Source organism: Schizophyllum commune (genome assembly GCF_000143185.2).
Source record: "Schizophyllum commune H4-8 unplaced genomic scaffold SCHCOscaffold_2, whole genome shotgun sequence".
In the NCBI taxonomy this organism is placed as follows: Eukaryota; Fungi; Basidiomycota; class Agaricomycetes; order Agaricales; family Schizophyllaceae; genus Schizophyllum; species Schizophyllum commune.
The window spans coordinates 1956834-1982217 of NW_026089539.1; the positions used below are offsets into that span (position 1 = coordinate 1956834).

General features: G+C 57.1%; 15 protein-coding genes across 15 annotated transcripts; 9 read left to right on the forward strand and 6 right to left on the reverse strand.

Moving 5' to 3' along the window:
- Positions 1–355: 355 nt before the first annotated feature.
- On the reverse strand, positions 356–1712 carry SCHCODRAFT_02696710 (uncharacterized protein; the record flags this gene model as incomplete). Its single annotated transcript, XM_003037310.2, has 2 exons — positions 356–861; positions 926–1712. 2 exons carry the CDS (start codon positions 1710–1712, stop codon positions 356–358), a joined length of 1293 nt encoding a protein of 430 aa, XP_003037356.2.
- Positions 1713–2462: 750 nt separating this feature from the next.
- SCHCODRAFT_02611154 (uncharacterized protein) lies at positions 2463–3866 on the reverse strand. The gene is made up of 5 exons (XM_050344462.1): positions 3414–3866; positions 3138–3365; positions 2896–3083; positions 2738–2846; positions 2463–2685 (listed from the first exon to the last, which is right to left on the reverse strand). The coding sequence occupies exons 1-5, from the start codon at positions 3847–3849 to the stop codon at positions 2588–2590; spliced, it is 1059 nt and encodes a 352-aa protein (XP_050202240.1). The 5' UTR covers positions 3850–3866; the 3' UTR covers positions 2463–2587.
- A 112-nt stretch (positions 3867–3978) lies between these two features.
- On the forward strand, positions 3979–4571 carry SCHCODRAFT_02529309 (uncharacterized protein). Its single transcript, XM_003038648.2, has 3 exons — positions 3979–4103; positions 4166–4227; positions 4282–4571. The coding sequence occupies exons 1-3, from the start codon at positions 4047–4049 to the stop codon at positions 4394–4396; spliced, it is 234 nt and encodes a 77-aa protein (XP_003038694.1). The 5' UTR covers positions 3979–4046; the 3' UTR covers positions 4397–4571.
- A 487-nt stretch (positions 4572–5058) lies between these two features.
- Positions 5059–5423, forward strand: SCHCODRAFT_01208959 (uncharacterized protein; the record flags this gene model as incomplete). Its single annotated transcript, XM_003038647.3, has 3 exons — positions 5059–5139; positions 5191–5255; positions 5315–5423. Exons 1-3 carry the CDS (start codon positions 5083–5085, stop codon positions 5421–5423), a joined length of 231 nt encoding a protein of 76 aa, XP_003038693.1. The 5' UTR covers positions 5059–5082.
- A 582-nt stretch (positions 5424–6005) lies between these two features.
- Positions 6006–6576, forward strand: SCHCODRAFT_02611161 (uncharacterized protein). The gene is made up of 4 exons (XM_003038646.3): positions 6006–6124; positions 6181–6242; positions 6295–6453; positions 6527–6576. The coding sequence occupies exons 1-3, from the start codon at positions 6062–6064 to the stop codon at positions 6398–6400; spliced, it is 231 nt and encodes a 76-aa protein (XP_003038692.1). The 5' UTR covers positions 6006–6061; the 3' UTR covers positions 6401–6453; positions 6527–6576.
- Positions 6552–7422, reverse strand: SCHCODRAFT_02487950 (uncharacterized protein; the record flags this gene model as incomplete). Its single annotated transcript, XM_003037308.1, has 3 exons — positions 6552–7017; positions 7066–7240; positions 7296–7422. 3 exons carry the CDS (start codon positions 7420–7422, stop codon positions 6552–6554), a joined length of 768 nt encoding a protein of 255 aa, XP_003037354.1.
- A 170-nt stretch (positions 7423–7592) lies between these two features.
- On the forward strand, positions 7593–9721 carry SCHCODRAFT_02156424 (uncharacterized protein). Its single transcript, XM_050341949.1, has 3 exons — positions 7593–7690; positions 7751–8988; positions 9037–9721. Coding segments are annotated over exons 1-3 (1743 nt in total). The 5' UTR covers positions 7593–7689; the 3' UTR covers positions 9541–9721.
- Positions 9722–9902: 181 nt separating this feature from the next.
- Positions 9903–11180, forward strand: SCHCODRAFT_02663052 (alpha/beta-hydrolase; the record flags this gene model as incomplete). The annotated part of the gene is made up of 8 exons (XM_003038644.1): positions 9903–10045; positions 10136–10206; positions 10258–10317; positions 10377–10402; positions 10457–10547; positions 10607–10635; positions 10696–10857; positions 10932–11180. 8 exons carry the CDS (start codon positions 9903–9905, stop codon positions 11178–11180), a joined length of 831 nt encoding a protein of 276 aa, XP_003038690.1.
- A 68-nt stretch (positions 11181–11248) lies between these two features.
- Positions 11249–13695, reverse strand: SCHCODRAFT_02156430 (uncharacterized protein). The gene is made up of 6 exons (XM_003037307.2): positions 13377–13695; positions 13190–13329; positions 13100–13142; positions 11839–13044; positions 11535–11783; positions 11249–11478 (listed from the first exon to the last, which is right to left on the reverse strand). Exons 1-6 carry the CDS (start codon positions 13473–13475, stop codon positions 11401–11403), a joined length of 1815 nt encoding a protein of 604 aa, XP_003037353.2. The 5' UTR covers positions 13476–13695; the 3' UTR covers positions 11249–11400.
- A 698-nt stretch (positions 13696–14393) lies between these two features.
- Positions 14394–16251, reverse strand: SCHCODRAFT_02487422 (uncharacterized protein; the record flags this gene model as incomplete). The annotated part of the gene is made up of 4 exons (XM_050342876.1): positions 14394–14767; positions 14821–14977; positions 15035–16108; positions 16159–16251. The coding sequence occupies 4 exons, from the start codon at positions 16249–16251 to the stop codon at positions 14394–14396; spliced, it is 1698 nt and encodes a 565-aa protein (XP_050202242.1).
- A 235-nt stretch (positions 16252–16486) lies between these two features.
- SCHCODRAFT_02663055 (uncharacterized protein) lies at positions 16487–18275 on the forward strand (the record flags this gene model as incomplete). Its single annotated transcript, XM_003038643.2, has 8 exons — positions 16487–16543; positions 16592–16661; positions 16709–17322; positions 17406–17505; positions 17563–17657; positions 17709–17771; positions 17830–18093; positions 18144–18275. 8 exons carry the CDS (start codon positions 16487–16489, stop codon positions 18273–18275), a joined length of 1395 nt encoding a protein of 464 aa, XP_003038689.2.
- A 473-nt stretch (positions 18276–18748) lies between these two features.
- SCHCODRAFT_02663056 (uncharacterized protein) lies at positions 18749–19944 on the forward strand (the record flags this gene model as incomplete). Its single annotated transcript, XM_050346519.1, has 4 exons — positions 18749–18792; positions 18846–19034; positions 19085–19302; positions 19355–19944. 4 exons carry the CDS (start codon positions 18749–18751, stop codon positions 19942–19944), a joined length of 1041 nt encoding a protein of 346 aa, XP_050202243.1.
- On the reverse strand, positions 19685–21996 carry SCHCODRAFT_02611180 (cation efflux protein). The gene is made up of 9 exons (XM_003037305.3): positions 21892–21996; positions 21792–21843; positions 21703–21742; positions 21496–21643; positions 21366–21446; positions 20663–21316; positions 20316–20611; positions 20192–20267; positions 19685–20139 (listed from the first exon to the last, which is right to left on the reverse strand). Exons 1-9 carry the CDS (start codon positions 21968–21970, stop codon positions 20117–20119), a joined length of 1449 nt encoding a protein of 482 aa, XP_003037351.1. The 5' UTR covers positions 21971–21996; the 3' UTR covers positions 19685–20116.
- Positions 21997–22229: 233 nt separating this feature from the next.
- Positions 22230–23559, forward strand: SCHCODRAFT_02487722 (uncharacterized protein; the record flags this gene model as incomplete). The annotated part of the gene is made up of 5 exons (XM_003038642.2): positions 22230–22379; positions 22437–22596; positions 22643–22813; positions 22865–22964; positions 23019–23559. The coding sequence occupies 5 exons, from the start codon at positions 22230–22232 to the stop codon at positions 23557–23559; spliced, it is 1122 nt and encodes a 373-aa protein (XP_003038688.1).
- A 228-nt stretch (positions 23560–23787) lies between these two features.
- On the forward strand, positions 23788–25299 carry SCHCODRAFT_02611184 (uncharacterized protein). Its single transcript, XM_003038641.2, has 4 exons — positions 23788–24305; positions 24359–24440; positions 24496–24554; positions 24605–25299. Exons 1-4 carry the CDS (start codon positions 23879–23881, stop codon positions 24748–24750), a joined length of 714 nt encoding a protein of 237 aa, XP_003038687.2. The 5' UTR covers positions 23788–23878; the 3' UTR covers positions 24751–25299.
- Positions 25300–25384: the final 85 nt, after the last annotated feature.

Below are 25384 nucleotides of genomic sequence, written 5' to 3' on the forward strand. Positions count from 1 at the left end.
TCCAGATACAGATGATATAATCATACATACAGGTTATTGCACGACGTGATATTCGTGACGGTTCTACTATGTTGACGTGTCAGACCAGCGTAGACGAAGGCAGGCTACGCGGAGGACTCACCAAGAATATGTTTACAGCACACAGGTTATCTTGACTTTGAAAGAGAGCAGCGGTGAGTGTGACAAGGGAAAGATGGTAATACAGTATTTGGTTTGCGGCTGGTATAAAGTATGTTCAGCATAAGGAGACGTCCAAGAGGTCCATGGAGCAGAGTCGATTGGCCGGTCTGAAACTCAGTGAGGATAGACGACAAGCCGTGATTTATCCGACACATACCTTCGGCGCAGAAGGGGTTCATTCGTGCTTCTTCTTCAACTTGATCTCCCAAATTCCGCCTTTCTTGTGCAGACCCTCGAAGATGACCCGCTCTCCGAGGTAGTCGACCCTCTTCACCCCCTTCCCGAGTTCTTGCTCGTCGTCCTTACATCGTTTCCGATATGCGACCGTGATCTTCTCCCGGTCGGCTTCGGTCATCTCCTCGTTCCAATAGTCCTTCGCCAGTATGCTCATGGACAACTGGGCGTACATCTGAGTGATGATATCGCCCACAGTGATACCGTTAGGCTGGCTCTGCAGAATCTCGATGTACCAAGGGAGGCGGTGATGGACGAGGCGCATGCGCTCAACGGGAGGTTCGGAGGCAATTTGAAAGAAGTCGATTTCGTTGTGTTGTCGTCTCAAGCAAGGGAAGTTCAGGCAGTTGACGTATTCGGGGTCGTAGCGGATGTCCCAGAAGACGGGTGGAGGGGACGCGTATGCGAGGAGGTACGAAAGCTTGCGCCGCACGGGATCGGTAAAGTCTATAAAGTCGTGAGAGAGCCATGTCAGCCGATCAGTGCGCGTCTGACTGCAAGGAGTGCGCACCGTCGACAACAGTATCCCGGCGGCCCCGAGGTATATACGAGGCGAAGCTGGGTCGCACAGTGTATTCGGGGCGCCATTCGCGCGGACGTCGCGCGGGTTCAAGAGGGCCATAGCCCTCTGTGGGCTTCCACCCATTCCGGTAATGCGGGAGCGCGTCGGACACGCTACGGTGTACGTCAATCGAGTTACTTCGCTTGTTATGACGTGGTTTGGGCTGGGTTTGCGAGGCTGAGCGACCTAGGCCACCGAAGAACGAACGGCCTAACGTAGGCTGGTCGAGGGCACTAGCCGGGGTTTGTGGAGTGGTTAGCCCACGCGAGGGCGGCGTCTGCGAGGAGGACCAGCTAGGGTAAGGCGAGCCCGTCCCGGGGAGGTTGCCCCATGTCGGGCCAGGCGTTTGACCAGCGCTTGGGTGCCATGGGGAGGAAGGAGGCGGCGCGTTCCGGGGAGCGAAGTAGGAGTCGGGCATGGGATCCATGTCGGGTCCTGGGGCTTGAGGAGCGTTCCAGCCACCAAAGCCTCCTGGAGGAGCGTTTGGTGGGCTTGCCGGACCTGTCGCCCATGGGTCATTATTCCCTGCACCGGTGGTCGCGTTCCAATCTTCCCAGCCGCCAGGAGCGCCGCCTTCGTCGGGAGCACCCCAGCCTCCGCCTCCTGCACCTCCTGCACCATAGGCTCCGGCCCCTGCGGGTGACCAGTCGCTCGCGGCTCCGGGAGACGCCCACGGCGGCATGTCCACGTAGGCGTTGGAAGGTCCGGGGGCTGGCGTGTTGAGATGGCGGGGCATGGATGTTGCGCGCCGATGGCGACGCGGAGAGAAACTAGAGAAAGCAAGGTGATGAGCGCGTCGCGTCGCGTGTAGTCAACGAGAGCGCTGAAGTAGTCGAGGAAGTATGAAAGATGAAGTTAAGCGTGGATAAGGAGTAGCGCAGCCGCCCTGAGGGCGCATCGCATCGTGGCCCATCTAATCACAACTCATCACAGATCTCATCACGCACCGTCGTGGACTTGGAATCGGCGTGGTCACTTCGGCAGTCGCCGGTTCGCCATCGTCGTGCTCGTCGATATAATGGGCGCCTGGGGGAGGCGGAATTATCCTCACGCTACTCGACGGACCCGCAGCTGGCCAGCTGGGACCAGAGTGCCAAGCGCCATGCTGCTGTGACGCCTGCCAGACGCTAGGGCGTCCTCGGGGAATCATGACTCGAGTGAATCTTCTCGGTGTCCTGCTGGCGCTTCTTGCTGTGTGGCGAGCTCAACGGTGTCTCTACAGGTCGAAGCTGAGGGCTGTATCGTATATATCGTATGTATAAGCCACTCACTACGCACACGCCTCGGATGGCTCCGCGAATACAGACTTTGAAACTTAGGAAGTGTGGGCGCGCAAGTCAAGCTGAACATCTCGCGCCATATACAGCAGACTGAATGTGGACAAAGAGGCCATGCGGTACCAAAGCTCCGATCCTTCTCATGATCCCATCGGCGACCACAGCTTGGGTGGTAAAACAAAGCAATGCTTAGGGTGATGACGGACTGAGGAGCACTCAGGCAGAAATTCAAGTGGCAGTGACCAGCATTCTCGATGTGAGTACGCCGCAGTACTGTATTTCCTGAAGGAGTCAAGTCGATTATATGTGCAGCGCTTACAGATCCAGCCGCCTGTCATATATCCAGGTCCTCATCAGGATCATCATCATCTATGTCGTCCGCCGAGTCTGGGTCGTATAGGATGGCACCCGTGCTCGACGTTTGCAGTTGGCCTATTCATGGCGATCAGGACAAGTCACGTAAGATCGAGGATAACGGTCATACCTTCATGGGCGTAGGGCAAGGGCACTTGCGCACGCGCCTGCTGATGAGCTTCTGAGAGGGCAAGGTTGAAGGAGACGTCCATGTCCGGTGGGAGTCCACTTGTCGGCGCCTAATTACTGATCAGCTTCAGTGTATGGCGGCCAAGAGGCTCCTCTTACTTCTTCGGGCGCCTTGCTCTTCCCACGGAGTATCCTCCTGAGACTGCGCAGCTGGACCAACTCGCGCGGCGCGCCCTCACTCCAGCCCTCAAGGCGTCGCTCCACAACTCTTCTCCGGGCGGCGCTGCGAGATAAGATCTCGACGATAATCTCGTCCTCAGCAATATCGTCCACCTCTGTTGCGAGGTCTTGCACGCGGCGTTAGAAGCGAGTCATGAGATAAAGGCATGCTATGAACGCACCTATTGTAGATTGCCTTGCGCTTACTGGTAGCCATACGCCCCAGAAGCGTTCCTCGCCACCGACAGGAGGTGGCGGCGTGCCGTACTCAGCGGCGATGTGAGCAACGAGTCCCGGAGAATGCGCCAATACGTGCACAACGTTCTTGAGATGAGGGAGAGACATGTGTAAGAGAGATGATATCAATGGTGAGGCGCTAGACTCCGTGGTATGTAAGACCAGAGTCAGCTCTGCTGCAGCGTCAGTGCATGCGCCCGAAATTCCATCTGCAGGCTTACCTCCGTTCGACAGGGCAGACTTCTTTACCAGCTCCATCAAGAAGCTGCTAGTCGAGGACACACTTCCGTTATCACCCAGCAGCGTTTCGATGGAATCGATGACAAGTGTAGTGGGACGGGTATCATGCAACGCCGCCTTGATCGCCTCTCTTGCGTCTTTGTAGTCGCCGTAGCCGGGAATATTGTCCAGTAGATCGTGCATTTCGATGTCTTCATCCATGCTTGCATCACTGAGAAGCGCGGAAGGAGAGTGCAGCAAGCAGAACACTATCGTCTTGCGCTTCGCGGACGACTTCAACGAGCCCTTGCTCTGGGCAGGCCGTAGGATGGCGCGCAGGAGAGGCAGTGCGGACGCATGCGGAGTAGATTGCAGAAGTATCAGCGGAGGTTGACTTTTCCCAGGCGCGAGGATGGTTGGAAGCAAGAGCGAAGCCATGATGTGATCGAGGCCGGATAAGGAAGGCCTTTCGTCCAACCGGGGTAACCGCCGTGATTGCATACATTTGGCGGGGCCATCAACACGTGATCGCGACTATAATACGGGGTCGCGCGCCCGGGGCACCCCAGAGAGGCTCTTGACCTCTCCCTTTCATCTCGAACACCGCTCTCGTACGTCTCACACGCTCATCCGCGATGCCCAACTCGTCGTACGGCTCGTACAACCACACCTCGAGTGGGACCAACAGCCAGGTGCGTCGCGCCTTTATCAACGTCCCCTTTGTTCATTGCTCATACTTGTCGTCGTCGTGTAGGGCAACCACTACTGCAGCCGTGACTACGGTAACGGGAGCAACTCGTACCACTACTCTAACTCGTGCGTGCTCGACGTCTTTGACGACATGAGCATCGGCTGACCTACTGTATGCAGCGATGGAAGCTACTATTACTCCAACCCCAACGGGTCCACCTACCACAGCAGCAGCACTGGGTCGTCTACGTACACGTCGCCTAGCGGCAACGTCTACAAGTCGTCCTCCAAGTAAGCGAAGAGCGCTTCGGAGTCATGGGGCCGCGATGGAATGCAGGTTGGCGAGATAAGGAACCGCGGTCCGCGTTGTACAGTACCCTGATTCACGTTTGTTTACGGCAAAGTTTCGAAGAATGACAAGCAATGTCTAAGATGGAAGCTGATTAGCATCGCGAAGGACTGACTGGCACCTTATCATGAGGCTGGCCCTATGACGCGCCTCGCCAGCTGTTCGTCTTACCAAAATTCCGTGCCGCTATCCATGCCCATGAGGATTATTGTGTAGACGAGAGACATAACTAAATCTCTATCGGTGAGGAATTCGTGGGAGAACCAGGTCGAAAACGGCGTACTCAGGCGTCCGAATCAGGTAGAACTGACGTTGATTCGTCTTCTCTTACAGATCCTCTTGTAGGGCCTCCGGGAAGCTAAAACTTTCAAAAACGAGACATTACCGTATGAGGAGTATTATGGTGTACTAATTTCCCAAGGAAGGCGATATTACACGTCTCTGGATGTGCCACAACATGGCTTTTCCGCAAAAGGAAAGACTTTATTCCCAATGGGGATGTAATCAATTGTGGGTGGCAAGGCAATCAATGCACCTGACCGGGGCATTTTCTCGAGACTTTTTCTGTATTTCAATTCAACAGCTCTTGTTCCCCAACTACCACCACCACCACATCCTACAAGAGTACAAAGATGGTCGCCAGCCAGCACGGTGATTTTGTGACCACCCACCGCGGCACGAACAGCCAGGTGAGTATCTGACCTGCCTCCTTCGCCCCAACGACGCTCAACGTTGCGCAGGGCAACAAGTACGCCAGGAAGTTTTACTTCTCGTATGGGGAGTGGGGGTACCATTACTCGAACCGGTGCGACGAGTTGTTCCCATGGAAAGAGGACTTGAGCTGACATTTCGGCACATTGACAGCGACGGCAGTTATTATTACAAGAACCCCGACGGGTCGAGTTACCACAACAACGGGAGGGGCACAATTACCTACACGTCGCCGTCGGGCCAGGTGTACAGGTGGTACTAGCCAGAGGGTGTGCGAACCTGAATTTCAACGAAGATGTACAATAGTGACCGATGTAACTGCCGTGTATATCATTAGCGTCGTGCTCGACGGCGACGAAGGAGAAAGCGGCGGCGGCTCGAGAACGTGGAAGAGCGGGTGGAAGAGGGGGGGGGGGAAGCTCACATCTTCGGTGCGCAATCGCCCTCCGAGTCAGCCTGCGAGTCTCCCCGATCGAGTGCTTTGCCTCCGCGCTCAGAATCGGCTTTTCCACGAACGTTCCCGCGCGTGTGGAGGTCGGCTATCCGTCGGCGACGTCCTGGGCGGGGAGGAGACGGTCTTCGCGTACGTGAGGAAGGATAGTACATACAGTCAGAAGGTGACCAACAGACGCCTTGAAGAGAGTCCCCAGGACGTCGGCAGGACCCGCGAGTATTCCAGGGTCACGCGAGATGAGGTCGCGTACGCTTCATGCTGCTGAAGCAGGATCGCTCCTGTTCTGCACCTGGAAGGAGGTAGCCTGCTTGTCTTTGCTTGCCAATAGCAGGTGAGCGCACATGACTGGGCCTATATAATGAGCGATGGGCGCCTTGATGCGAGAAGACGCACCTTGCCCTCTACATTGACCCTCTCGCACGTCCGAGCACCCACACAACTACAAGATGCCCAGCGACAGCAGCAGGTACGGTCCGTGGCAGACGACGTCCTCCGGTACGAACAGCCAGGTGCGTGCTTTGAAGGTGTCGTCGTCGAGCTTCTCTGATTGCCCACCACCGTCCAGGGAAACAAGTGGGACAAGCGCGACTACGGGTATGGTGACAACACGTACCACTATTCGAACAAGTACGTTCTCGCGCACTTCGCCAGCGATGCAATGGCCAACCCCACGACGCAGGGACGGGAGTTATCATTACAAGAACCCCGATAACTCGACTTACACCAACAACAGGCGAGGCTCTTCGACGTACACCGCGCCCAATGGGAACGTATACAGGAAGTAGCTTATCGACGGCGCAGTCCTTGAATCTGTAATGCTGTACAATAGTGACGGGTTCTGATTATCGTTAGCTCGTTGTTTGCGGCAGGGTTACGAGAAGGTAGACGTGGAAGAGGGGGACGAGACTCACCTCAAGCGCCCAAGAGACAGGCGAATCAACCTGCTGATCCCTTGGTAGTGTCTGCCTGCCTTCGCTCCCATTCGCTCCTTATCAAAGTGCTGTCGCGTATTTTCCATCGCATGATGCCCATGGTCCGTGTGACTTCGCCGTCAATGACGCGAAAACCTTCGTCGTGTAGAGCCTGCTGAATATATGGATGCAGCGCGTCGTCCTCGGCGTGGATCAGAGCGAGTTTGTCGTTGGCCTCAAAAGCCTTTCGGATTGTATGCTGAAGTAGGTCGCGCTGGATGTTCGCGGGACGATACGGTTCGATGACGGTAAAGTGCGTCAGGTCAGCGACGACAGAAGTCGCTTGGGTTGCCTTGGCCTCCCGAGTCTTGATTGCCGCCAGTCCAATGATCTCGCCGTCGTATTCGAGCAGCCAGAAGGAGGAGCCATCGCGTCTGTCCTCTGAGCGTAGCGACGCCTGCATTCGCTCCTCGAAATAGGGACGATTGAACCTAAGGTGATCATTAGACTCGAAGACGAACAAAAGGGATGTCGCTCACCAATCCACAGCGACTAGGAACACGACAAGGAATGGCGCATAGCCGCGGACCGGGCTGAACCAAGGCCAGAGCCCACCGAGTCCTGCAGGTTGCTGACTTGGCCACCAGTGCATGAACTCCACGAAGGCGGAGGATGCGGCAAGCCAGAGCAACACGAGCGCAGGGTTACAGTAGGCTGTAGAGAAACTAGCTGTCAGGGGACGCAATGGGAAGAGGGGTGCAGTAAGCACCTCTACGATTCGCTGTCGCGAGCGCCTCCATCTCATGCTTCGCGATGAGGCGCATCATGGTCTTGCGCTCGTTCGAGTCCGCGCCATAGTAGGGTCGTATCCGCGCAGTGGGTAGTTCGCCCGACATGGTGTCCTCTTCCAAGATCCGAATGTAGCCATCTTTTCTGTCTGTCAAGCACAAGGGACGGACGTCGGCGATCGAGGACACACGTTCGTGCAGAGATGGCGGAGGGAAACATATCCGGACCGCCGTGCCGATCTGTGATGTCACGCGTTTGTGATGCCTGATCCGCGCCTCCTGCGCGTTCCTCGACCACAACTCCTGCACTCCAGGCCTAATTCACTCTTTCATACCCTCCTTTTCACCCTCTAATTTTTGGAAACATACTACACCAGTGAGATTCTATAACGTCTATCGCTGCAAAACTTGCTAATTACCCGCACAACATAAAAAGTGGCAGTCCCCGAACACGAATTCACTAATCCCGATACCGCGTCGTTGTGCGAGGCTACTGACAGTCTAATACAACTAATCAAAGCAAGGAAGAGCAACGGTCCGCGCAATACCTCTGCAGAGACCAAACTTCGTCAACGCATCGATGACATCCTGAAGAAAAAGCCCCTCGCCGAATTGCTGGAACCCGTGCCCACAAATCACCAGGGTGCCTACACTCCTTTACACCCTCGGAAGTGGGCTGTTGTCGTCCGCTCTCTCCGAACTTACAGCGCCCTCTCCGACCCCTCGCTCGTCTCTCGTTCACGCCGGGTGTGGCAGACCATCGAGAAATACTGGACGCATGCTTGGGCTTGGGTCGACTATCTTCACCATCGTCCTAATGTCGACTCGGTGCGGCTCGTTATCCATCTCTTTATGTCTCTGTCCGAGAATATAGAGAACCGTCGCGCCGAGGTTGTCGACCTCTTACACGCGGAACCCAACAGCATCGTCTTGCTCATCGACGTTTGGTTCCGAATCCCGGAGTACATGTTCCAAATCCGGGGAAATCTAGCGCTCGTCCCGCTGGCCAAGGCCGTGGCTGCAGTATATTGCGAGTCCGACAGCGTTGAGATACGGGCCATCGTCGAACGCGAGTTGTCCCGTCGAGTGCAGGGCAGCGGCCACCGTCTCTTCCGGCACGTCGCGCGCCTCCTACGCATCCTCTTGACGCTTTCGGACAAAGAAGAGGATGGTGGCGTCCTCGCGTCACTGGAGCTGTCGTCCCAACTGCTGGTAGACCGCACGCACAGCTTGCATCCCAGCGTCCTGCCGCGCGACATGATCAATGTGTGCGTGGCTCTCGTCCGTCGGCACGCGGGGCAGCCGTACGAGGTCGTCGCTCAGGCTGCATGCTTCTTCCTCGAGCAGGCGTGGACCCTCACGGCAGATCTACGACCCATCATATGGTCGCTACAAGAGGGCCTCCTCCCGAATATATTGTGCATGAAGCAGCCGAAGCTGAGGAAGGGCGACCCCATGGTGCTGCTTAAACAGCTGCAACCCGCCTTGTCTCACAGGAGGGTCCTGAGGACGTTCTGGCATGCGTATCAGCGCGACAAGCTGTCCATTGAGAAGGCACCATGGCATCCCAAGATTCTGGACGACCTCATCGAGCGCGCGGAGAAGCACTGGGCGATCTTCGAGAAGCTGCAGAAGGAATGGGACGCCACCACGACACATTGCCATAATCCAGATGTAAGTTATGCATGCATAATGACCACCATGGCTGATAGCAACCTCCAGTGTCCCCTTCCAGCACTAGACATCTACCAATGCCCCTGTAAAACAGCGTACTACTGCTCAAGGGAGTGTCAGCGCCAGAACTGGAAGGACGACCACCGAACCAAGTGCCATTTCTTCCGCTGGGACCTAATCGAAGAGACCAAGGTGCCTCTCCCCCACCGTACGGTGCTTTCATTGTCTCGACGACGTCTATCCACTCAACGCCTTCTCAGCCCTTTACAACTCGCGGGACATCGACTTCCTAACCCAGATCAGCAAGGCCTTCATGGACGACCACCTGAACGAGGTCTTCGAGGAAGCGAAGAAACTCGACCCGACCCTGATGAAGACGTTCAACCTGACTGTGGGCTGGGGGCGCGGCGAGCCGAAGTACTGGGTTGGCGTCGCGCGGTATTTTATACAGCCGAAGATGGTGGTCTTGCAGACGGGGCTGAATATGGGGAGCGAGTTCACGTTGGTGACGCTGCCGGGGGCGACGTTGGAATTGAACGATTCGGAGGATGAGGTGGACGACGAGGATGAGGAGGCCGAGGACGAGAAGGAGGACAGCGACGGCGACGACGAGGGCACGGAGGCTCAGTCCGACGAGAGCGCCGAGCTTGAAGCGACAGATTGATAGCAGGTTGCTTTGGCGGTGGTGATGAGAGACCGAAGCCCTTCGGTGGCACACGCTGAGGGACACCGTGTGATGTCACGCGGCATCTCCTGACATCGCGCGCACCTGGCCGTGACCAAGAAGTTGAACATTTGTACTACAATTTGTAGCCACATTTGTAGAGGGGCGCAGAGCGTTCCCACCCGTGCCCTTCAAAGCAGCCCCAATCGATCTTGTCTTGTGCCCTCATCCCTCTCTGACCGCGACCACCATGTTGATCAACTCAAGCTACCAGGATGTGGACATTCCGTCCTCGAAGAACTCGGCGCGTCCCCACCAGATGCGCATCTTCGTGTTCTCGCCCAACGTCCCTGGGTATCCCAAGGCCAAGTTTCCTGGTGTCGTCGTGTTCAGGTGAGAACGATGCAGAGACAGCCGATTGAAGCATCTATGCTTCCGACTACCTGCCCCTCTCTCACCAGACGCGTGCTGACCTACGATCAGTGAGATCTACCAAGTGACTGGCCCGGTTGAGCGCTTCGCGGGTCAGATCGCTAGCCATGGATATGTTGTAGGTGAGTAACTCCATCATGCATCAACAAACGATTTATTGAGTTCGCTCTCAGCCTGCCCGTCAACGTACCACGAATTCGAGGGCCCGGAGGCACTCCCCTACGACAATGACGGTCAGTCGTTCTCATCGATATGTAAACTGTCCTGACTCAGTATACTATCTCTCGTACAGGTACTGACCGCGGCAACAAATACAAGGTATGGACTCCAATCAGTACCCATCTTCCGGTGAACTAACACCAGGATCTATAGATCGAAAAAGAGCTGGCTGCCTACGACGAGGATGCTACTCTTGCCATCGATTTGTTGACCTCCTTGCCCAACTGCAATGGCCGGATCGCATGTGAGCGACCTTGAATCTCACACCCGAAGTGGGCTCACTGGGCTCGCCACTTCTTCCAGCTACCGGCATGTGCCTCGGCGGTCATTTGGTACGCTCCCCGTTCATCAGTTGTGAATACTATAACATTGACTGACCACTCACCCAACAGTCCTTCCGCGCCGCCTTCGACCCCCGCGTCCTCGCCAGCTTCTGCTGGTTCGCGACCGACATCCACAGCGCGACGCTCGGTAAGGGCAAGAAGGACAACACCCTTGAGCGCGTGCGCAACAAGGAGGTCAAGGGCGAAGTCGTCTTGGTCTTCGGAAAGCAGGTCAGTATGCCCCCAAGCGCTCGCTCTAGCACCTACCAAAGTCCCTTCACTCGACTGACCACATATGCCCATAGGACACCCACGTCCCGCGCGAGGGCCGCGACCTCATCCGCAAGACGCTCGAGGACTCCGACGTCACGGCATCCTTCATCGAGGTTCAGGCCCAGCACGCCTTCATCCGCGACTCGGCGTCGAAGGGCCGCTGGGACGCGGCGCTCACGAAGGCGCTGTTCGGCGTGATGATGGAGGTCTTCGAGCGCACCGTCGGCAGGGACCTTGGGCCGAGGGAGGGCGAGATCCCTGCTGCTGAGCACGTCTGCTAGATGAGTGGGACGGAGAAATGTAACAAACAAAGCACAGTGTAGATGATTGTAACCTTATACTGTACGAGTATTGCAGCGGTTGCATGCTGCCCGAACCGAAGAGTCGTCTTGCCGGAGGTTGAAAGGAGTTCTATTATCATCCAGGTAGAGTGCGGTGCGTCAATAATTAGAGGGCTAGTATACACGAAGATCCCAAGAACAGAAGAGAGAAGGAAAGCCGCTAGACCTTGGCCATGAGCCGCCTCGTTTCCTGCGGCGTGAAGTGCAAAATGATGGAGAGCACCTTTACGAGATGAGGCTGCGCGGAAGGATATGAGCGACCGACCTCAAAGCCGGCATCACTATAGAGCTTACCCGCATCTCCTTGTGCTCGAGGAACTGCAAGATCACATTCCGCAAGTACTCCAAATTGACCTCTTCATCCGATGACGAGGATTGCTTCGCTGTCGGCGCTGGCGATGCTGGTCGGGAGCCGTTCTCGGAGGACATGGATGTGCGCGAGCCGTTCTCGGATGACCGTTGCCAGTACCCGACGCCGGGATTCCGCTGCTTCTCGAGTAGTGCGGCAGAGGACTGCACCTTGCGAAGTTCTTCTCGTAAGGTCTGCAAGGTGTTGCATAAGTGACGGGTTGGGGGTCCCGAGGATGGAAGTGCATACCTTGTTGTTCGCCCTCAGCTGCGCCTCTCTCGCCTTGCCCTCCTCCACTGTCCGCTCCAAGAACGATATCCTCGCCGCTACCTCCTCTTCCTGCGCCCTGGACGCACCCTCCAGCTCATCCCTCTTTGCAATCACCTCCTGCAAGTCCTTGACCTGCGCCCTCAGCGCCTTGCCCTCCTCCTTCAACTTCTCCACGACAGCACGCAGCTCCGCCGCCTCCGCCTCCCCGCGCGCCTTGACCTCCGCCGCGCCGCCCAGCGTGCCCCGAAGCGACTCAACCTCCGCTGTCTTCTCGCGCAACTTCCTACTCCACTGCGCCTCGCTCTCACTCCGTTCCCTTTCCAGCATCTCCACCGCCCTCGTCAGATCCGTCACCTTCGCCTCCAGCCTCACCGACAGATCCGACGCCGGCGGCAGCGACGCCAACGGCGCGACAGCGATCGTCGGAATCGTCGGCCCCGGCGACGACGCAACCTCCTCCGCCGCGAGCGCCAGCCTGTCCTGCAGCTCGCGGATCTGGTACTCGAGCTCCGTGTTCTGCGACCGCAGCGCCTCGAGCGCGGTCTGCGACGACTCCAGCTCCGCCTGCCTTAGCTCAGCCTGCTCGAAGAACGCGTTCTTGTCCCGGCTCAGCGCCTGCACCGACCCCTCGAGCGCGGCGATCTGCCCGTTCTTGGCTGCGAGCTCGGCGTTGTGACCGGCCTGGGCGTTGATCGCGTCGAGCTCGAATTGGGAGCGGAGGGCGGCGGTGTCGCGCTCGAAGCGCTCGCGCAGGGCGGCGGTCTCCTTGTCGAATTGTGCCTTGAGGCCCGCGACGGCCTTCTCGCGCTCGGTGTTGGCGGCCTCGAGCTCCTTTTGCAACCGCGATCGCTCGGCGGCCTCTTTCTGCGTCTGCGCGGCGGCCTCCTCGCGGTCCTTTTCCGCCTTGACGAGCTTCTGGCGCACGGATTTCAGTAGAGAAATGGCCTTGACGCGTTTCTCCTCCTCTTCCTTCACCAGACCGTTCGCCTTTGCGACGTCAGCTTTGAGCTTGTCGATCTCGGCCTTGTGCGCGGCGACGGTGGATTCGCCCTGTGAGATGGAGGACTGGGAGGCTTTGACAAGGGCTTCGGCCTCTTCTAACTGGCGCTTGAGCCGGTCAATTTGCTCAGATTGTGACGAGGACTCGAGGCGGTGAGTGTCACGAAGCTCCTCTATTCGCTCCTCCTGGGCTACAGAGACTCGTTAGATGGCAGTATGCAGCAATCAAGTATATGCGCACTTTGCAGCTTTGTGCTGAGGCGCTTAATCTCGTCCTGAGCGACCTAGTTGCTATCAGCTTCAGGCCGCCTCATAGATAGTTTATTCGTACTTCTGCCTTGAAAGACAGGTTCTTGAGGTGGGCGCGGAAAGCCTCTGCATCACTGATGGACTCGAGAGGCGTGATGTCGCGCAGGACCGCATCGGCGGCAGCCTTCTCAGCTTGCAAGCGCTTGAAGGAGGCGGATACGTCTATATGCGCCCTGAATATGGATTCGAGAGCGCTGCTGCATACGCACCAGAGAACCTCTGTTCGACCTTCTTGAGACGCTCTTGCAGTGCATCCACGTTCGTTGGCTTCGTAGTATCCTCCGGCTCAGAACTCTCGTCGGCCTCATCGACAGTTAGAGGGTCTGCTGGCGGTTCTGGTAACGGATGCTCAGCAGGTGCTTCTTCCTCTTGCGGAGGGCTTTCCGCCGGTTGCTCTTCCGAAGGGGTATCTTCGGCAGCCTTTGGTGGTGAGATGGGTTCGGATGATTCTGGCAGGGCATCTACAGCAGATTCGGCCGGCGGGGTAACCTCTTCGGCGAGGGGATGCGATGGGGAGGGGGACAGGACGTGCAACGGGTCAAGATTGAGATGTTGCGGCTGCGGATGGTCCAGCGCTGGTGACAATGCGGGCGAGTCTGGTAGGGGCGTCGACGCCGGGGACATGACGCGCTCAGGCGGTTGCTGCTGCTGTTGCGGCGGTGCTGGTGACGCTCGCGCCGACGGATCGGGGGACGTCTGGTTCGAGAGCTCGCCGATCGCGAACGACGCGCGCAGGCGCTCTTCGAGGTTCAGCTTGCGCGCGGAGCGGCTGGCTGGCGGTGGCGTGGGCGTCTGGCCCGGGGGCGGGCTGGCGGGCATGACGAGCTGGGTGAGGAAGGCGGGAGCGCGGGGCGACTGGGAGTCTGTGGAAGCGGTTCGTGTGTGATTCGCGTCCGTGCCATCGTCGTGGCGTAGCGGCCCAAGATTTTCGACCGCATGCCGCAGCTGGCTGAACATCTTTGTCCGCCCCGTTCAACGCCCGCCTGCACGGGTGACGCGCAGTGCACCAACCTCGGCCCGACCCCCCGAACCATCATTTCCCACGTGCACGCTATATTCCATGCCACAAAAGGTTGCTTCCCTTTTGTTCACCACCATCCCTTTGGCCCTCTTCACGTCTTCTCACCCACTCATAAACTGGTATGCAGATATCTAGTTCGTAAACTTCCATTGGGTAAACTATATCAGAATATCCGCCTGTTACCGATTTATTCTTCCGTCCATTTCTACCCGTCTTCTCCACTCATACCCTCGTCGTCGTCTTCGCCATCATCCTCATACCACATCGCATCCGACCACGCCTCACTATCCGACGGATCCCCTTCATCCCGCAACCTAATAGTCAACGTCGGCAGCGTCACCAGCACCAGCTCCTGCCCCATCATCACCGCCGCCGTCAGGATCACCGTCTTCCTCTTCGGTATCGTCGTCTTCAACACATGGTGCGACGGCTCGCCATGGCACCAGGAAACGGCCAGACGGACCGTACGGTCGAGACCGGGCTCGACTTCCTCGGCTTTCTCGGTGACGTCGTCTAGGGCGTCGATGTACTCTCTTGATATGGCTTGGATGTACTCCATGTCGCGCTGGTTGAACATGGCTGGGGAGTGGTCATGAGTACGTGAAGGGAATTGACGGTGGAGGCAAACGCACGCGAGGGACGGGGATGCTCCGTTTCTTCGAACTTGTACCACTGCCACATGTGGCAGTCGTCTTTGTGTATGTCCCAGTCCGCGCGCTGACATTCTATGGAGCAATAGTAGCTCGTCTTGCATGGGCATTGGTACAGAGTCTGGAGCGGGAAGGGGCACTTGATAGGAAAGGAAATGAGCACGAAATTTGCCATAATGTGGCGCGTGCCACGCACCTCTGGGTTGTGGCAGTAACCCTCGGTGCCGCGCCAAGTAGGCAGGAGCTCCTCGTAGGTCTCTCGATTCCTCTCTGCGCGCTTCAGCATCTCGGTGAACTGCTTAGGCTTCCACGGCGCGTTCTCGATCTCCTTCCTGTCACGCTCGTAGACCTTCCAAAACATGCGGAGTACTCTTCGATGCGCGAGGCCAATATGTATGAGTTTTAGCAATTCCGCCGGCTGATCTTTCCTTAGTTCGGGGTCCTTCATACGCAGGATGTGTGGCAGGAGTCCTTCTTTCAGCGACCACAGCATTGGCCGCAAGTCCATCTCCTCCCAAGTCATGTGGAGGAAGAAGCACGCAGCTTGGGCCAATATCTCGAACTTTGACCCAGCGTCCTTCCTGACGAGCTGGACTGCCGCGCGAACCATGCTCCGCGGCATAGGCTGGGGCTGGAGGTACGGGTTGTTGCCCTCGGCGAAGAGGGCGGACGCAAGCTCGACAACGGTGACGAGCGCACCATGCTCTTGCTCGAGAGGGAGGTCGATGAGGGTGCGGATTATCGTAGCGATGTGCCGGAAGAGGCGGCGCCCGGATCCTCGTGCGCCGCGGTACAATTCGCGCTCAATGATGAAGTCCATGGCCTCGTCATCGAGGTCACAGTAGATGGCTGATATCGCCTGCGTGAGAGGGATGAGGGCCATCCAGGGCTTGATGTTCAGTATGTCGGCCTGCCTGGGCAAGCGGAACCAGCAGTCTACCAGGATCGCGATGGCGTTGGGCTGGGAGAGCAGAAGTCCACGAACAGGGGGATGCTCTGTGTTCTGCGTTAAACCATCGAAGATGGCAATGACAACGCGTATTGAGTCTGGATTTGGGCGGCGGTGCAGGAAGTCGATCCATGACCAGACATGCTGCCAGTACTTTTCGACGGTTTGCCAGACGATACGCGAGCGGTTGTACTTCGAGTCAACTATGGCAGCATAGGTTCGGATGCTTCGGATGATGATCGCTCGTTCTTGGGGGCTGATAGAGGTGTAGTCCCCTCTGGAAGGAGGCGTGGGGATGAGCTCGGTAAACGGATGCTTTCTCTTCAAGATGTCATCTATGCGGTGTCGTAGGTGGGATTCCTGAGGAGTACCTTTAGCACGATCCTTGTTCTGAGGACGGAGGATGTGGTAAAGCTGGTCAGTCGCCTCGTAGAGAGTGGCGGTGTCTGGATTGCTAAATTCATGGTCGGGGACGGGGGTAGACACTGCTCACATGTTCAATCGCTTCAAGCAGCCTTGATGGAGACCGATGAGACTCACTTGTATCGTGGCGTAGTACTGTGAGGGTCAGAGCCAAGCAGAGAAGTTGCTAGTGAGCGTGCATGAAGGTCGTGAGTATGATGGCGCGCTCCAAGGCGCGTTTGATGCAGGCGTTGTGATCACCGATCGCGACTGGACGCGTCTATCACTCGAACGGGCATGTCCCTCCAGACCCTGACGCGCAACTGCTTCCAAAGTGGCCTGCCCCCACGAAAAGTATGTGCCTAGGTAATGCGGCGAATTAAGCGCTCACGAGGATGTCAGTGGTTGAACGCTTGCAAGCTCTTCCTCAAGAACAACGAGCTTATGGGAGAAAATCAGGTTACGCTCAGCAGTACGTCTCCCCTTCTACGCACGATACCTCTTGCTGATATCACCCAGATTCTGTCCTTTGCCTGTACCCATCGTACCCCGGTGATCCCGACCTCACCGAGTATCTCAAACAAGCTATCCAAGACCAGATGATTGACCTCCCCGTCTTCGTCTCGACCTTCCTCAAAGCTGCCAGGTCCCCCGACTTCCGGAATGCCGCCACGCTTGACACCCTCTGCCGCGTCGCGCTCGATGCGCACTACCTCAACGGTATCCCCCCACTCGGCTCTGTCATCGACTTCAACGTGTCCATAAATGACCACCTCGATATCCTCACCGACGCGCTCAACCTAGTGGCCATCGCACACAGCCTGCCCCTAACGCACTTCCACCAACTCACACGATCCGCGGAGGAGCTGGCGACGCTCGTTCTTGTCTGCGTCGGCGACGTGAAGCAGCTCACGGCGTCCACGGCGCGCAGCCAAGTGATGAACGCGCACGACCTGGTGATACACTGCGCTGACGCGCTAACGAACGAGTTCAAGACGCTGCTTGACCAGTGGATCTTTAATTTGCATGGAATGCTGAACGACAATGAGAAGGCGATGGAGGAGTTGATGCACTCGGCGCAGGCGGCGACGGGAAAGGGGGACATGCTTGGGCAAAGCTCAGAAATGGACATCGTGTCCTTGAGCTTGCTTCTGCAGCGCATGGTGCGCTCTATCATCAGCTTTGTGTCGTGCTCGATTGACGTCTCGACGATCAGGTCCGCTTGCGAGGTTTGGACCGCTTCGGCGCCGGAAGTGGTATGGACCCAGTAGCTCTGCTTGCCGCAATGTATCGGTGGACATCGTGGTCGCCGACTGGTGCGTGAGTCCTTTCGATGTCCCACGCGCCAGTTCCTTCTGCTAAATGCTCCATAGTCTTCTACAGACAGCTTCTGCACGCTTGCATCAGCTGCATGGCTGAGGAAAGCGGAAAGTCCATCTTGGTCTGGAAGGCGTTCTTCGTTGGACGTGTGCGTCTTTTCCAGAGAGCTTTCATTCCCCTAGCACTCACACCGTTTTAGCTCCCCGTCATCCTAACGTCGTTTGAGAAGGAAGTATCCGCAGAAGGCGTCGCCATCGACTGGGTGGGTTTGAACACCACTGAACACCCTCAACAATGACTGACCACGTATACCCCCACAGAAATCGGCCATGCACGCCGCCGCCGTATACCTCAAGCAATTAGCCAGCGTAACCAGTTGCGACGTCCACCTTGCCGGCCACGACCTCCCGAACGACAGTTCACCTACTGCTATCCCTTCGTCCATCCTCCGCGACTTTGTTCAGGAGGCAGCAGTGAACGGTTTGCTCGACAAGTCGACGGCATTGTCTATCGACCATCATCTCACAAATGAGCCGAGTACGCCGTTGCGGGTAGAGGTCAGGGATTCGGGAGGAGATGTGGAGGTAAAGACGCAACACCAATTTGCTTGAAAGGAAGGGCTAAGTGTGTTTAGGCGTATATGACTGCCAAGCTGGAGAACATCGACCTGGCTGACTTGGAGCTATGGTCCGCAAGGCTATGGAGAGACCCAGGGCTCCACCGAGCATTCGCGGATGCGTTGGCAAAGGTGAGTGAATGGACGTAGCAAAGAGATCAACATTCACAATATCTTTCCCAGCGCTTCGCCACCGCTACGTCTTCTCAGTCACCCGAGGCCGACCAGCTCGACTTGATCAGCCGGTTATGCGAGATATGCAGCTCGCAAGACGCCCTCTTGGACATCTTCGCGCTTCATAGGAGGGTGTCCGACCTGGTTGCTCAAACTGTCCTATTCGTGGACGACTACGATGTCGAGACGGTCGGCGACCCGCAGACTGCGTACGGGCATCTAGGGAAGGTCATCCTCTTCATTCAAGAAACTATTGCGAGATTCCACGTAGGTGCATCCGTCCCTTGATCACGAAGTGCTGCTCATAACCAATATAGCTTGGGACGGGACCTTGGACCATTGGCACTCGTACCGTGAACGCGGACTTCTTGCGAACCGTCAGCACGGTCTATCCCCTGGACAAGCTTTCGGAGGCAGACAGAAAAGCCTACGACGCATGGCTGCAGCCAATGTTCCGCGGCGGAGATGAGGGCATCGACGATCAAATATTGCGGTGAGCCTTGCTGCATATAATAATCGAGAGTGAGATGACATATGCAACGATAGAGCCACACCACCGAAGACTTTGCTTCGTATCACGCCGACACTATTCTACATCGCGATGCAGATGCACAGCACCAGCGAACTGACCATCGATGCCCTCGACAACGGCATCTCCTACTTCGTCGGCCCGCTTCTAAACTGGACCCTTGTTGGTGTCATGCAGACTATTCTGCGCGAGTTGATGGGTAAAATGTAAGTTGGACGAATCATCCTTTGCAGTACGCCCCTGACAACACTTCCAGCAACATGTTAAAAACGCACCTCCACGTCGTCAGCTCCATTATCCTCAAGGATACGTGCCCCCGCGCCATCCTACGCATGTGCGGGCCGGGCTTGTTGTCCATGACAAGCTTCCTCGCGAGAAGCTCCTCCTTACCCAACCAGCCCCCGATTTACACGCACTACCGCCTGGCTGATTTGCAGCATAAGGTCGTACAGGCGAGCAATGGGCGGCTTCCGGGTATGTTCGGTCTACATACAGACTCTGAACCTGCAACTTACCCGCCTGCCAGCCGCCAAAATCATACCATCCCAGAAGCCGCTGCAGCCCATGGAGGCACTGCACCGCGCCTTGAAGCGCGCGGGCGAGGGCAAAGCACCCGTCCTCGACATCGAGCGCTGCCTGATTGCCACCTCTCCCCTCGCCTTCCTCGAGGTCCTCTGGGACGCGCTCAATCACCTCGAGGCTCACATCTCGTCCGTTTCCGAAGGCTCTCGGCGCATCGCCGTCTTCGTGCTCGCCAGCCCGCCGTGCCCGGGCACGCCGCCCTTGCTGCCGATTTTCCTACACTCCTTTGTGCCGCCCTTACTGTCGCGCATCGACCACGTGCAGGTACCCGCCGAGCATATCATCCTCGTCGAGCTGCTCTCCGTCATTCTGTCCTCCGCGCTCACCGCGGCCATGCACGTCGAGTGGGCGTTTCAGACCGTCTCAAAGGGCGCGCACCCCATCGTCCTCGGGCAGTCGAGCTCGGCGATGGCGCGCAGCCTCGCGGCCGAATTGCGCAGGCACAAGAACAGCGCGTCCCGCGCCGCGGTGCTGAAGCGCTTGTGCGCCTCGCAGGCCTTCAGAACAAATTTCCCGATGATGGTCGGTGACTGAGGTATGAATGAATGCCTAGCTATATACATGGGGTGATGGAGGTACGGGTAGGGTACAGCTACTGTGCACGATGCAGCAAATTAAACAAGATTTCTTACCACAATAATGTAGAGAACCTTCGATGGACTGATTATATTCAAGCAAAAAGTCATAACGGTGCGCGAGCGTTGGCCTACGCCGAGGAGGTGGGCGGCGCTGGGCAGGAGGTCAGCGGGCGGGGTACACCCCGGAAACTGGGGAGACGTACGGCAGCAAGCATTTTCGTGAGGATCACAACCCTGGTCCTGGGGGCACATAATGAGACACGAAGTCTCTTCATGGGTCTGAACTCTCGTCAGCATGAGCCATACACCCGATTGGCCTCGGCTGACCTTCAGGTAATCCTCGGGCGGTGCCGTCCTGGGGTTGTAGTACTCGGGCTGGATGGTGCTCGAGTGAATGCCCCGCTCGTGTAAGGCCGCCCGAATCTGCGCCGCGATGGGCATGAAGTCACGGTTACGGGAGGCCGTGACGTGGACGGATGCCACCAGCTTGGTCTCCGACAGCTGCCAGACGTGAAGTTCGTGCAAGGAGAGTACGCCGTCAACATCAAGAATCGCAGCGCGTACCTCCTCCAGGGACACCGTCGCCGGTACACCCTGTAGGAGAATGAAGGACGTGCTGCGGACTGTCGGGTGTATAAGTACTACTAAAAGGGTTGACAGAAAGCGTAACGTACCCAAGGGCAAAGCGGACGAGAAGATGATGACCGTGATGACCAGACTGATTATGGGATCAAAGTAGTACTTGAAGTGCCACTCGGTCAACCAGATAATCAGACCAGTCGCAATGACGCCAACGTTGCCAAGCGCGTCACCGAGGACATGCAAAAGCAGAGCGTGCATGTTCATCGAGCCGTGCGCATGTCCGTGACTGTGCACATGACCCTGCGCAGAGTCGCTGTCGTCCTCGGTAGCCCGGCCGAGAAGAGGCGATCTCTCAGTAGGGTCTGCGACAGTCTCCCCGCCCGACTCGTTCTCAGACTCATGACTATCGTGATGATGATCGTGGATGACAGGCCTTGACCGTGACCGCCGTCGGCCAGAAGGAGAGGGTGAGCGGGCTGCGGTAGCGAGATCTTGGGCCGTCTGAATGAGAGTCGCGCGAGTAGCGGCCGGATGGCCGTACATCGAGCTGATTGATGTGGTCCTCGAGCGCATTCCCTCCGAGTTACGCGTCCGTGAACGCGAACGGCGGTTTTCAGTCGGTTTCTTGGGCGTCGGCGTGATATTCCCGGAGTCGTTGATAGTGTTCACGCTCGGCGTGCTCGACCCAGGTACGCTAGGATTAGCGCTATCGTGCGAGTGGGCATGAGAGTGACTGTGGCCATGCTCTGCACTGAAGTCAGTAAAGGGTGTCAAGATTGTGGCTGGTGATCTGACCATGGAACAGGAACAAGCCAACGATGTTCGACGCGAGGCCGAGTGAGCCGACGATGACCACAAGCTTCGCGTTCGAGATTTCTAAGAATACGGTAAGCTTCAAAGGGATTTAAACTCGATGGTCACGCACCTGGGGTGCTGAAGAACCGCTCGATGGCTTCGAGAAAGATGGACAAGCAAAGAGCGAGAAGGAAGACGCCGTTGATCAACGCCGCCAGAATTTCAGCACGATGCCACCCGTATGAATATCGCGAGTCGCTCTCTTTGGCGGAGGAAAGCTGGAGGCGAGCAAAATGGATGGTTAGCGAGGAAGCACCATAATGACGACATAACTGACCTTGATCGCATAGAGGGCGACGACGAGGGAGAGCACATCGCTGGGGAAGGAGGTTAGAGTGGGCGTACGAACGGGGACAAAGCGCGTACTTGAGCATATGAAAGGAATCTGCGACGAGCGCCAACGAGCCAACCGCATATCCTGCCGAACAATCAATGAAGCTCCTGAGTGATTTTTGTGGCTGCGCACCGACGATGAGCTCGACGAAAAAGAAGACGACGTCAATAGTGAGAAGGAGGATGATGCGCGCTGGGCGAGAAAGACCCATCTCGGGAGCAGATGGGAGTCGGGAGCAAGAGACTTCTGATCGGCGTCTGTCGAATAATGAATGACGCTTGGACAATATTGGCGGTGGCACGATAAGATAACTCGGCAGATAACGCGGTCTCGGCCTCGGTCGGCCCTCCGATCGCCGCTTGGACCTTTTTCGAGCTCATCGCTGTTCGCGTCCCCCAAGTCGCCGTCCCCGCTGTTCACGCGTCCACTTCCTCCCTCCTCGGCTTAATAAAACAAAAATGGCGACTTCTATGGCTGCTGCGCTGGCGGCGACTCTGCCGACCGCGCCTGCTGCACCTCAGCCAGTCGCGCCCACTTACGAGGCGATCCCTGCATCGATGAGCAAGCTCATTGACGTCGAGGCCGAAATACCCTTGACAGAGGTCCAGCTGGACGGTATGGTGCGTGTATATCCCCCGATCTCTCAGTCACTCGCTTAACTCTATCTTCTTCACCAGGTAGTTAGCAAAATCATGAAGCACGCTGCCGAATCTACCACTCCCAACGCGAACGGCCTACTTCTTGGCCTCGATCTTGACGGCACCCTTGAAGTCTCGAACTCTTTCGCGCTCCCCGCACACCTTGCCGACGAAGATGACAAGGCGAACAAGTCGATGGGTACGTACATCTCACATGCCACATCGACTTCGCTCATGCGACGCAGCACGCTATCAGGCATCCATGATTCGCTCCTTGAAGGAGGTGCAAGGCGACGATGGTGTCGTCGGCTTCTACCAGGCTACTACAATGGGTGCATTCTTCAATCAGACCCTCATCGAAACACAAGTCGCCAACCAAGAGCGACTTCGTCATGGTGGCGTTGTTGTCGTTCACGGTCAGCATCTCCTCAAAGCGTATTCTCCAGTGCATGCTGACCTCCTCGCAGATCTCACCCAGGCAGCTCGCGGTGTGGCCGCCTTCCGTGCCTTCCGTCTTACCCCAGCGTTTTTGGACGCGTACAAGAGCTCTAACTTCAGCTCATCAGGGTACGATAATTGTCCTGCAGAGAATGTTTTGGTTTCCTAACGCGTCTCTACTAGGCTCGCTACCCGTCGCCTTACCTTCTCTACCATACTCGAAGAGATCCCTCTCAAAATCCGCACGAACCCGCTGCTGAGCGCGTTTGTCAACTCGCTTTCCAAGTCAACACCATCCACCAGCGCCGATGCCTCGCCCGAGACCTCTGCGTCGTGCGCATTGCCGCCATCGTTCAGAGCACTCGATTTGGGCCCAACTGGCCTGACGCGCAACCTGGAGCAGATCATCGATACCGTCGATGCCTACCGTACCGAAGAGGGTAACCTCGCGTACATGTCGCGGCAAATCGCAAGGGAAAAGGCCAAGGCGGACTCCTACGTTGCGAAGCGCAAGGAGGAGAACGCAACGAGGGTGGCCCAAGGGTTGCCTCCCTTGCCCGAGGAGGACGTGTCGCGGATATTCAAGATCCCGCAGGAGCCAAGCAGGTTGGACAGCATGCTGTTGCTCGGGCAGTTGGACTCTTACGGGAACAGCCTTGGTGGGACATCGCGGACCGGGTTGGTGAAGATGTACGGCGCAAAGGCGAACAGCGCGAGCGCCTGAGGAGGGGATGTACAGTTGTATATTTGCTTGTATTCCACTGTATTTGTGGGGGACGGACATCGTCGCCCGTGCAACGAGTGTGCGATGGGGATGACTTGGCGGCATCAAGATTTCATGCGGGTGGAGCGCCGGCGGCGGACCGCGTGGTGATATGGATGGCAACGGACAGGAGAACGCGCCGGAAAAAAAGAAAAAGATCAAAACCGACATAAGGGCGTGAGAGTTGCCAGGTCAGGCCGTTGTCCAAAACCTTCGTGTTCCATCTCTCTTCGTCGAGACCGCGTCCCATTCCTTCACACTCCTCCACTCGTTTATCGTCATGAAGCCCTTCGCTGTCCTCCTTTCCGTCGTCGCCGCCGCCGCTGCGCTCAGCGTTTCCCGCGGCCCGCACGCCCACGATGCCCTCGCTGCCCGCATGGAGAGCAACGGCTCGCTCGCTCGTCGCGCCAACCTGAACAAGCGTCAGTGCCGCACGCGCACCAACACCGTCGCGCCGCCCACCAGCACGTCCAGCTCTGCCGAGCCGACGACCTCCGACACCCCCACCTCCACCCAGGAGGCCCAACCGACGACCTCGTCCTCCTCCTCTGAGGACCAGTGGTGGACTTGGCCGACCTCTTCGTCTTCCTCGACGGAGCAGGCTCAGCCTACCCAGGGCTCCGGCGGCTCGAGCGGTGGCGATTCCAGCAACCCCATCAGCTACTACTACGCTGGCACGAACCAGGGCCAGATCACCTACTACGCTAGTACGCAGATTTAATCCCCCGCCTTTCTAGGACGCGTCTAACGACCTTTCCAGCTGGCCTTGGCGCGTGTGGCTGGCAGAGCACTGACTCGGACTACATTGCTGCGATGTCCTTCACTCTGTTCTACAGCTGGCCGTGAGTTTTTTCCGCCAGTCATCATTTTCCCAGGGTACTGATATCCATCCTCCAGTGGTTCTGAGGGCGCCAACAACGGTAACGGTGTTTGCGGCCACACCCTCGAGATCAGCCGTACGTCCTGCTCGAACTAGGTCTTAGTTTCGTACTGACGCCCTTGACAGGTGGCGGCAAGAGCATCACTGTCACCGTCGTCGACAGCTGCGAGGCTTGCGGCCCGACTGACGTCGACCTCTCCCCGTCTGCCTTCCAGGCGCTCGGTAGCCTCGATGAGGGTCGTGTCCCCGTCAGCTGGAAGTGGGTGTCGTAAATGGCGTGATACCCAGCACCGCGGTCAACTACTACACTTTGCGACGACGAAAGTCAACGCATGATGACATTATATCCCATCCTTCTATTCATCGGCCCTCACCTGATATGGTTGGCGTTCACCCATCTTTATTCCCTGCTGTCCTACGGCGCCGCTTGCCCCTCGCAGCGGGCTTGTAGACTTAGGCCGCCAGCCGCAGCCCTACGCTTCATCAATTTTCTGCTTCTTACGCTTTTTCTTTGCTCCTTTTTACCTCGCCCCATGTCAACAGCGTTGTCTGTCGCTTCGTGTAGTGTGGACACTCGGTAGTTTATAAGGTCGCACTAGTACTTCATTGAGAGATGGACGGCTTTGCCTACGGTTGTAAGGGATACCTCAGTGGTTACCGCTTGGTTGTCTGTACCACTCGGTCTGTACTTCCGGTCGAAGATACACTCCTTCAACCTCTAGTGTAATATCCTTTGCATCCCTTTCTGGTCGGTCTGAGCTGGCGCGGTGATTAAAGGTGGCGTGGGGTCTGCTTCGACAGCTAGAAGCTCCTTCAGTTCATGAAGAGACTGCGATTGCATCAACTTCCGATGTCAGCGAAGACAGGGTGAAGGTAGCCTCGAGGGTTGGCGAAGGCTGCGGCGAA

Excerpts from the sequence above, each read along its gene's own strand:
- SCHCODRAFT_02611154 (XM_050344462.1), bottom strand. The coding sequence starts at position 3,849 with ATGGCTTCGCTCTTGCTTCCAACCATCCTCGCGCCTGGGAAAAGTCAA. Across the intron at positions 3,084-3,137 it reads CGCAAGGCAATCTACAATAG|ACCTCGCAACAGAGGTGGAC; the intron begins GTGCGTTCATAG and ends GCCGCGTGCAAG. Across the intron at positions 2,686-2,737 it reads CTTGCCCTACGCCCATGAAG|GCCAACTGCAAACGTCGAGC; the intron begins GTATGACCGTTA and ends CGCCATGAATAG.
- SCHCODRAFT_02529309 (XM_003038648.2), top strand. The coding sequence starts at position 4,047 with ATGCCCAACTCGTCGTACGGCTCGTACAACCACACCTCGAGTGGGACC. Across the intron at positions 4,104-4,165 it reads CGAGTGGGACCAACAGCCAG|GGCAACCACTACTGCAGCCG; the intron begins GTGCGTCGCGCC and ends GTCGTCGTGTAG. Across the intron at positions 4,228-4,281 it reads TCGTACCACTACTCTAACTC|CGATGGAAGCTACTATTACT; the intron begins GTGCGTGCTCGA and ends TACTGTATGCAG.
- SCHCODRAFT_02611161 (XM_003038646.3), top strand. The coding sequence starts at position 6,062 with ATGCCCAGCGACAGCAGCAGGTACGGTCCGTGGCAGACGACGTCCTCC. Across the intron at positions 6,125-6,180 it reads CCTCCGGTACGAACAGCCAG|GGAAACAAGTGGGACAAGCG; the intron begins GTGCGTGCTTTG and ends ACCACCGTCCAG. Across the intron at positions 6,243-6,294 it reads ACGTACCACTATTCGAACAA|GGACGGGAGTTATCATTACA; the intron begins GTACGTTCTCGC and ends CCCACGACGCAG.
- SCHCODRAFT_02156424 (XM_050341949.1), top strand. Across the intron at positions 8,989-9,036 it reads CACATTGCCATAATCCAGAT|TGTCCCCTTCCAGCACTAGA; the intron begins GTAAGTTATGCA and ends AGCAACCTCCAG.
- SCHCODRAFT_02156430 (XM_003037307.2), bottom strand. The coding sequence starts at position 13,475 with ATGAGGCCGACGAGAGTTCTGAGCCGGAGGATACTACGAAGCCAACGA. Across the intron at positions 11,784-11,838 it reads AGCTGAGGGCGAACAACAAG|ACCTTACGAGAAGAACTTCG; the intron begins GTATGCACTTCC and ends AACACCTTGCAG. Across the intron at positions 11,479-11,534 it reads TCGAGCACAAGGAGATGCGG|CCTCATCTCGTAAAGGTGCT; the intron begins GTAAGCTCTATA and ends CCTTCCGCGCAG.
- SCHCODRAFT_02611180 (XM_003037305.3), bottom strand. The coding sequence starts at position 21,970 with ATGGGTCTTTCTCGCCCAGCGCGCATCATCCTCCTTCTCACTATTGAC. Across the intron at positions 21,644-21,702 it reads TCGCCCTCTATGCGATCAAG|CTTTCCTCCGCCAAAGAGAG; the intron begins GTCAGTTATGTC and ends GCTCGCCTCCAG. Across the intron at positions 20,268-20,315 it reads CGCCCGAGGATTACCTGAAG|ACCCATGAAGAGACTTCGTG; the intron begins GTCAGCCGAGGC and ends ACGAGAGTTCAG.
- SCHCODRAFT_02611184 (XM_003038641.2), top strand. The coding sequence starts at position 23,879 with ATGAAGCCCTTCGCTGTCCTCCTTTCCGTCGTCGCCGCCGCCGCTGCG. Across the intron at positions 24,306-24,358 it reads CCAGATCACCTACTACGCTA|CTGGCCTTGGCGCGTGTGGC; the intron begins GTACGCAGATTT and ends CGACCTTTCCAG. Across the intron at positions 24,555-24,604 it reads CCACACCCTCGAGATCAGCC|GTGGCGGCAAGAGCATCACT; the intron begins GTACGTCCTGCT and ends CGCCCTTGACAG.